This window comes from Poecilia reticulata, linkage group LG19, assembly GCF_000633615.1.
Source record: "Poecilia reticulata strain Guanapo linkage group LG19, Guppy_female_1.0+MT, whole genome shotgun sequence".
Taxonomy (NCBI): domain Eukaryota; kingdom Metazoa; phylum Chordata; class Actinopteri; order Cyprinodontiformes; family Poeciliidae; genus Poecilia; species Poecilia reticulata.
The window spans coordinates 16,744,201-16,753,446 of record NC_024349.1 but is presented as its reverse complement, the minus strand read 5'-3'; the positions used below and the strand labels follow the sequence as shown (position 1 = coordinate 16,753,446).

The 9,246-nt window shown below is 37.0% G+C and overlaps 1 protein-coding gene across 1 annotated transcript in view; it reads right to left on the bottom strand.

Annotated features, from left to right (window-relative positions):
* Positions 1-330: 330 nt before the first annotated feature.
* The window catches only part of dusp3a (dual specificity phosphatase 3a), a 19,434-nt gene continuing 10,518 nt past the window's right edge, over positions 331-9,246 (bottom strand). Inside the window, exon 3 of the mRNA XM_008437390.2 lies at positions 331-7,906. Coding sequence (XP_008435612.1) covers positions 7,677-7,906 — 230 coding nt within the window. The 3' untranslated portion in view covers positions 331-7,676. The remainder of the gene's footprint in view (positions 7,907-9,246) is intronic.

Below are 9,246 nucleotides of genomic sequence, written 5' to 3'. Positions count from 1 at the left end.
ACAGATCACTGTTCTGTTCTTGTGCTTTCTGGTTGAACTTTTAGTGACTTTTTCAATTTGTCAGTGCTGTCACACATCGAGGCATCATGAGGTGTTTTTTTTTTTTTTACAGACCACTTAAGTTGCTCAAGTAGTGCAGCTAATCCAAAACTAAGCATCACTTCAAGCGGTGGTGAGAAGATTTGCTGTGTCTCTCAGCACATAGGGCCTGTGCTACCAGGATTAGGTACCAGGAGACATCCCAGTATGCCAGGAGACATTTCATATAGGGAATGCTACAGCGTAAAAATTTTTGTGAAAAGTGATTGGGGAAAAAAACAGAGTCTAAGATGGTAATACCTCATTCATTTATTTGTTTTTAAACATAAGAAAGAATGGACTGCTCCAAGGTAAGAAAAATAACACAGCAATTTAAAATCAAGTGCACTTCAACAACATCCAACTTTTTAAGGGGTCGCGCCCCTTCCAGCTGCTTGAAGTGAAATACACAAACTGAAAAACGTATCCCGAATCAGTCATTACTGTAAGGCTTTGGGTGGTGATGCTTCTGTTGAGATGTCAGCAATGACAAAGACCCATTTACAGACAATCCAACATCACAACAAAGACCTTTTGCAGAATCTCCACATGAACACAAACGTAACGAGACGAGAAGTGGATCGCATAATAGACTCCAGAGGAGTCGGGCAGTGGGCTCATTTGTGCTAAAACGCCTGCTTTAAGCCACTTATCAGAATGGAGGCGAGAAAATGACGACAGATGGAGTGTCACCTGGGCCAAGCGGTATTTGTAAGTAATTTTCAGCATATGCTTGAAAGTCCTCAAGAGCACCAGAGGGCAGAGATTACTACATCTTGGACAATTTAGAGGAGTTAAACCAGACGACTTTCCATGCTGTGAGATATCAATTGACTATCATCTCAGCTTTTTATGGCCGACAGATGGCTGACTTACACCGCATGGGATTGGAAAACTAAGAGAAAATCGCAGGAAATTACTTATGTGTCGATTTACGTACTTTTCTGTGATAATAAACACAACTACCTGGCTACTCTTGATTGATTTAACAAGCCTCTTCTGCAAAGCAAATGAGTTACAATTACAGTCTGGCCCAGCTTTGACTACCATTATTCATGTAGGTGACTCATCCAAAAGCAACACAGATAATGACGAAGGATATTTAACAGAATGGTTGAAGAAGTACGTCACAAGAATAGTTTGTACAAAAAAAGTGACAAAAAAAACCCGGTACAAATGAGTTAAACCTCCAAAGAACTTACAAGCAAATGTCAATAACTTCACACACTTTAAAAAAAACAAACATCAGTTTTAACTTATTACATTCAAACACTGTCCAATCTTTACACTGTAACAGGCCTGTTATGAGGATAAAATGCAGCAATTCACGATTGCCTTGTGTATACTCAGCATATATAATACCTAAAAATGGCATTTCACATTCTTTATAATACATTGTGTGATCCACAAAATAGTGCTGGCATTGTGTAAACAAATGTATGGAATATGCTTGAACGTAAGAAAAAGAGGCAAACGCACGTCAAAACATGGTCAGAAACTACTGTAATATGTGCAAACAAATATACGGGCTGAACAGCAGACGGCAGTGTTTCTCTATTTCTCAATGCATTAAGGTACCAGCAATGAAGATGTATGTTTTTTTTATATTTTGTCACATCCAGACATGGGCTGGCTTCCAGTTTCTAATTCTTTTTTAAAGAAAAGCAGTGTTTCTATTTTTTTTTTTTTTACATATTAATATCATTTCACTGCTATTACAGTTTAAAAGTTTCCCGACAGCAGTAGAATGACAGACAATAGTGTTCAACTCCCTCTTGCTTGCTGCTGAAAGCAGTCAGTCAGCTGTGCACATGGGGAATTTTCCAAAACCTTTTCCAACAAAGCCGACAGACGCCTTGCAAAACAAATATGATAACACAAAAAGTGTGAAAATATATCTTGTAGGAAAAAAAAACAGTTATTAGGGTAAGGTCCACCTCCCCACACTTGTTAGTAAGCTGTGTTGGATGCCTGAAGGTGGAGAATTCCCTGAAAAGTTTTCCATACTTCCAAACAAACAAGTCAGAGTTGGCTGTAAGACAGGAAATTTCTAAGGTAAAGAAAAATGGCAGACATAGATTGGAGTGCCACCTGTCACTTTTTAACAGTACAATTTAAACCAAAAAAGATCTGACAGGTGATTTCTATTGGTGAAATAAATAACCCACTTCATATAAGCTTTCCTGCTGTGGCAGATAAATAAAAAGCCAACATCATTTTTGATAGACTATAGACGCTTCTTGCAAGTCATATTTAGGAACAAAGCAATTCAGTTTAGCAATTAATTTATTTGTGGTTTGTTTAGGTCTCCCAGCACCTTGAACATTTGAATAAGGTCGTAACATCTCTCCAAATCCTAATACCAGCCCATGTCTAGTCACAGAGAAGCTTTTTCATTTTACTGGTCTCAGAAAAGGTTTGCAGGTGTCAAACTCCAGTCCTCAAGGGGGCAGTATCCTGCAGCTTTTAGATGCATCTCTGCTTCAACACGCCTGAATTGAATATTTAGGTTCTTAGCAGGACTTTGTAGCATTATACTGAATACTGACTTAGCAATGTATTAGTTTGATTCAGGTGTGCAGGCCAGGGAGACATGCAAGGGCTTCAGGACACTGGCCTTTGGGGACTACACTTTGACACCGCTGATTTGTTAAATAAAAGACTGAAATTTGTTTTTGAAACCTGATCTGTTTGAAAGCAACACGCAGATCACTGCAAGCAGTTGATTATAATTGTTTAATTGTTTAAAAGAGTTGCACCAATCATTGAAATGTCTTTGATTTTGTGTACAGTACTCACAAATACTTAGGAATAAAATTAGAAACCGTATGAGTTTCTTTAAAAGATTTTTGTGCAGTAGAGTGGGTGCTCTGCATTTTGGATTATCATGTCGGCTCTGCTGTCGATGTATGGTGTGAAATTTATGACCAAGTCACGGAAAATAAACCATGCAGTGAGAAATTTGACTTTAAAATTCAACTCCTGGCTATTTAACAACAGAAGGAAGCATATGTGAGGGGGGGAAAAAAATCTAACGAGCAGCTTTAAAGATCAACTCTGACATTTTCACACAACTAAATATGAAACAGGTCAGAGTTGAGTGGAATAACTTGTACATATACCAGGCCGGAGAAACAGTAAAACTGCACTTGTTCTCGTTCAACAAAGTCTGAACTCATGTTTAACTCCCTGTGAGAATATTACCTTATCTGGCTTTTCCTCATGGCCAATAATGAGTCAGAGTTCACAGAAGGTCTGGACATGTCAGTGAATGTTTGGAAGTCTAAATATTGTTTTTTTTTTATGACACATGAGGCTTGTAAAATGACCTTTCTGTATTTATGAGCATTAAGGGGGAGCTATACACAAAGTGCAAAGCAAAGTATTCACACCTCTTAAACGTCACATGACATTTTGTCATGTTACAGAACCAAACTTCAGTGGGTTTTATTGGTATTTTATATGATACCCACACAAAACAGTACACTACTTTAAAGTGAAAGGAAAATGAACAAAACTGTAAAAAAAAAAAATACTTTTGCAAAATACTCTAAATACAAGCTCTACAAAAGTAGTTTTTGCACTTCTTGAGTTAAGGAAGGGCTCATAAGGAGATGGCGTAATTGTGTAATTACATTTCAAACACATTTGACAGCTACAAGCAAGGAACATGGATACATGTCATACCTAAAGTTTTTAACAGAGAAGATTTAGAGATCAAATATTCAAATATATTTGTCCAGTTAATCAAATTGGACAAATATATTTACATATATGTAAACGTCGTTTAATGTACGCTCAAGCCAACATGCTGGTACGCAAGTTCAGGATGAGTTCTGTCTCAGTGAAAGTGGCTCTCATTAAAGCCTACTGCACTCCTCTGTATACTGCTCACTTATGGAGACGGTATAAACAAAACAGTTTACAGAAACTCAAAGTGGCGTACAATGACGGAATGAGGATTGCTGCTTAGGATGCCGAGATGGACTAGTGCTAGTCAGTTATTTGTTGGTGTCTCCACTTTTCATGCCGTCTTACGAAACCTTATGTAGAGGTTCATGTGGAGGTTACGCGTTTCTACAAACATCGTTCAGATACTAATAGATATTTCACAAAGCTCATTCAGGTTTAAGTCCAGAATGTGGAATCACTGGCGGTCTAGACTTTCTGTAAATCAGTGACTTGTATATGTGATTATTATCTTTTTATGTGATTCTTTTTTTTAATCGTCTTAAATTATCTTTCTATGGACCCATTTGTGTCTTTAATAAAACTGATGATGACGATGAAATGGTCTCATTCTTGAATTTTCATGTAAACAAGATAAATAAAGACAGAATACACAACAAGAGCATGAATCATCTAGTGGTCAAGTTTCTAAATAGTTAGATTTTTATGTCCTAAGCACCCACCGTTTGCAAAGTGAAATAAAAGTCATTCATACAGAAAACAGGCGGCCACACCATCTGTTTTTGTCACTAGAGGGCGACAGTTATGTGAGGATAGCAGCAGGACTGAACAGATGCTGTTTGCTTTTTAGGTAAAGGTCATCTTATGCAAAAACGTCCCTTAATTAAATTGTTTATATAATGCAACTTAAGACTTTGTTGAATTTAAGATTGATGCATAAGTGAAAAAGCTGCTCTGTGTCAAATAATCTAGTGACATTACAGTTTATACTTTTTGAAAGGAGTTTGTGTGGAGTGTAAAGTTTCTACAATGAACAAGTTGTGTTTTTTTTTTTATTTCTTCTTACTTGTAATAAGCACAACCTATGAGAGAAAATGTGGTGAGATGGCACAAAGAAATACTTTGTTCTGCTTATGTATAACAACTACCATTTCAAAGGGTGATTGCCATTAGTGCATCCTTGTGTATGATGGTACACCTGCTGATAATTAGTATGCATGTGGCTGTAATTCATGAAGGAACTCCATGGTGACAAACTAGAAAAAATTATTAGAGATGCACCAATCAAGCTTGTCCTGGCCAATGTCTAATATGATTTTCCCAATTTAAGTACTGGAACACAGAGAAAAAGAAAAATGTGTTTCAGGTGCTTTAATAAAAATATTACGTGATAAAGCATGTTCCTAATTGTTCCAGGGTTCTTATAAATTTTACTGTTTGGAATTGTTTTTTCTTCTAAGTATTATAAACTCTAAATATTAGAGTATGACATATTCAAACTTTAAACAGAAAATTTAACAATTTGCCCCCCCATAATCTTTGGCCAGCTGATTGCATCTCTAAACAAAATGGAAAGTGCCCCAGTTAAAATAAAGTGGTTAAAATATCACAATTATACAGCACTTGACATGCATATCTGAATATTAATGAACATGTAGTTTTGCTGTGAAAACAGTGATGATGGCGGAAGGACCCATATACAAATATAACATGATAGTAAAGAACATAATGACAATACCTACAAGTTATAGACACATTGCTTGTACATTCATATATGTCAACACTTAAATATGTATATACAGTGTACATATACATATATATATTCAGATGTATACAGATATATCGAGAGAGGAATTAACAGTGACATTAATGAGGTGAAAAAGTCATTTTAATATTTGTCCCTCCAGAGTTTTTTATATAATCTGGATTGCTGGACACAGACTTTTATACTGAAGCGAGATTTTCGTCTACATATTTCACTGTAATCTACTGTATATATCATCCTTTCCTGGACAAAATAATTTACACTTTTGTCTACTAATCCTGTAAATGCAATGTCGTTAGCGAAGAATTATAGAACTGAGGTCGTTACATAACGAGTACTGCTGGATTAGTCATTCTAAATATGATTACATTCTATATATCTGATAGGGTATTGACATATATTGCAATGCTTTTAGTGCATACAAACAAAGGAAGTGTATGTTTGTGTGTGCATGAGTTTCTGTCTGGCACACATTTAGGGGTGTGGATGTGTTGTGATAAACAGTGTCGATGAAAAMGTGGCATGTGATACTGGTTGAAGGGCTGTGTCAGGGAACTGGCAGTGGATTTACTCTCTRTTGTGATGACAGAAACTCTCTCGATTGAAGGCCAATGGCATCCTTCCCAGCTGATACGTTTGACACTGAAAGGCCTCTAGATTCAGATTGGCTTTTTGAACCTCCCTTATGACAGCGTACTGGGCCTCGCACTGCGAAAGATRAAGCTTATAATCTTCTCTTTTATTGGTAAACCTTAATTTAGGATACATTAAATCAGGGGTTTTGATTTAGAAGACAGATTGAACATTGTTGAAACACTGAAGCAATGTCCAGAATACTGGAGAAGTCTGCTTTCCGTTGAAGTAATTTTAGGGTAGGTAAAGTTTACAGTCTAAAACTTGATCGTGCAACATCATAAGAAGCCAAAGGAAAAAAAATGTATAATGAACTGTAAGCTTTAACTTTCAATAAACTATGCTTTTAATTTAAATTAGCTTTGGTTACTGCAATACAACAAGAATTTGTAGTGGAGAAAAGTTTCCTCCTCCGAAGACAGATGTGTGACTACTGTGATTTCTGATTTATTACAGAGATTTTACACAAAACTAAAAATGTAAACCTTGAACTGGGTTATAGTCCTGCAGAGAGCTTGGAGATTACTTTATCTGCCTTTGCAATCAAAAGGCTAGCCACATAAAAAGTAGATGTCAAGTTGTATATCTGAGAAGATTTTTCAGCTGGAGAATATTGATTTTGTCACATGGAAGTTAATAAAATTAAAATAGATTAAGATATAATTGAAATAGATATTGCCTTTCAATCTTTTTTTCCACCATAGAGACCTCACAATCCAACTAAAAGGAATATCTGTCAAACTCACAAACACAGCTGTAACATTAGTAACCCGCAAAGCTCATTATTTTTAATYATCTCAACCCTTCCTGGTTCTCGGTGGATAAACACTTTCACTGCCAATGTTGTCAAGCTAGAGGCCAAAACTGAAACGCTACAGCCAGAGTTTGGATGCATTTGAGAGTGAGAAAGTGTATTTCACCGTTTTGCTTTTTTTTGTGCATGAAACATCTGCCACAAAGCAGCAGAAGGAAGATAAAGACTTGAGTATGTCAAGGATTAAATCTGGGCGTCTTTTTTTTTTCTGTTGTAGTCTCTATGGAATGTTTGGGATTATCCTTCCTGCACTCTTCGTCTATGGTCACACATTTTTATTAATAAGGAATTTCATTTTTCCGTTTGAAATTTACTTCTGTTCACAGAGACATCACTGACATTCCGGCAGTGGGAAACTATGGAATGATTGTGCTATAATCTGTTAAATACAAATTTGTAAGGATGTTTTATAAATCAGGGCAAGGTGTTTTGTCTTATTAACTTGTGGGAATTAAAGAAAGGTAAGCTTGTAGCTATATAAATTTAGAGCTGAGATTTGCAGGAAAATCTGCCCGGAGGTGAAGTGTGGACYAATAAAAAGGAGGATGGGAAATGAAACTGTTTGTGCACATATGATGAAGGATAGGTATTTACACAGATAAATGCATGTTTGTACCCCTGATATGTTAGATGGGTGCTGGTTTGGTTAGGGCGCGATCTGCCTGGCAGGAAGAGACCGGTACATCTCTCCTGTTTTCATTTGGTCTTCGTTTTGCCCACCTCTCCRTTCAGCTTACCCTCCTTCACCAGCTTCTCGTTAAGTTGGCACAGCTGGAGGAGGAAGCCATCATTGGGGCCGATCTCTCTCTTCTGTCTCACGGTGGCCAGAGCCGTCCGGGCGTCCATTTTGTGGCGCATCATAAGGTAAGCGACAACCATGGTCGGGGAGCGGCTGTAGCCTTCTCTGCAGTGTACATATACCTTCCCTATAAGGTCAACATCAAAACAGTGAAGAGCACTCATTTAAGGCAGGCGTCACTGCAAACATTTTTTATGTATTTTTAAAAAAAAAACGGTAAATATTGATGCACTTWCATTTCAACTTAAAGTTTAGTAAATTGTTGATAGACTGGATTTTTATGCGACGTGTGATCCCATATTATTCAGTGAAAATTTTACCATTTGCTCTTTTTTTTTTTTGCATATATAACAATAGCTAATTAAAGTAGAAACTGGATGATTAATATCTCTAAAAAATATATGTAAATAGAGCAAGAAAATTTAATGGAGGTCACATCTTCCGTTGTGCACATATTTTTCAAAAAGACAGATTTTTMTGTAAAACAATACCGCTGTGATCAGATAATACAAAATCTAACAGCAAAWAGCATCTTGACAGAATCAGTTTGAAGGTTTTAAGCAAAATTGCTCAACCGTAAAACCACTGGTGGAAAAGAATAAAAGCAGCAAGGTGAAGAAAAATGGGAGCAAACACAGAGATGATGAATTAATAAAGAAAAAGAAAAGTTGGGGGACAGATGCTGCGACTAAAGCTGCTGAGCACAGCAACTTTTCTGCCAGGAGATGCAAATACAAGACCAAACCTCTGCTGCAGAAATCAGTCACACCAGAGCAAAGCCACACRTAGACTGAGAAGACTTGTCTGTATCTGTATCTGGTATATATATACTGTACTGCTTGTTATATCCTAAGATAAATCTTTGTTCCACTGTCCTCACAGAGTGGCTGAAAACCCCATGAGGGATTTAACAAAGTAGCTGATACWCTGGTCTCAGGTCAGATCTGCAGATTCTGCACTTCCTTTGAAAACCCAACCCCTCTGTGTCCTTGTAGTTTATTCTATTTATAACATCTCATTTCCTTCCCTTGCTTCCTCTGTATTGACTGAGAAAACCCTTCCAATGACATGACCTCTTCTGCTCCTAATACTYCTGCCAACTGTGGATCAATGTTGAATCTGAATCATCCTGTTAGAGATGCAGGATCTTTGGCTTATACCCTCAGTCATTATTTCACCCCATTCGGTGTCAGAACAGATAGTTTTACTGCTTTCTCACCTAGTTTGTCTCATTTGACTGAAATCACCTACAGCCGAATTACATACCTTATGCAATGACTAATTATGGATATGGTTGCACAGTAATTTAAAAGAAAATCATGGAAGTGATATTTACGTTATAACAGGCTTACACCATTCTGTGACCTTTAGCATTCTGACCTTTGGCATCTGTTAAGAATGAGCATGTACCGCAGTGAGACACCGCCCAACAGCGCAAAACTTAAACATTCGCCAACAAAAAAAAAA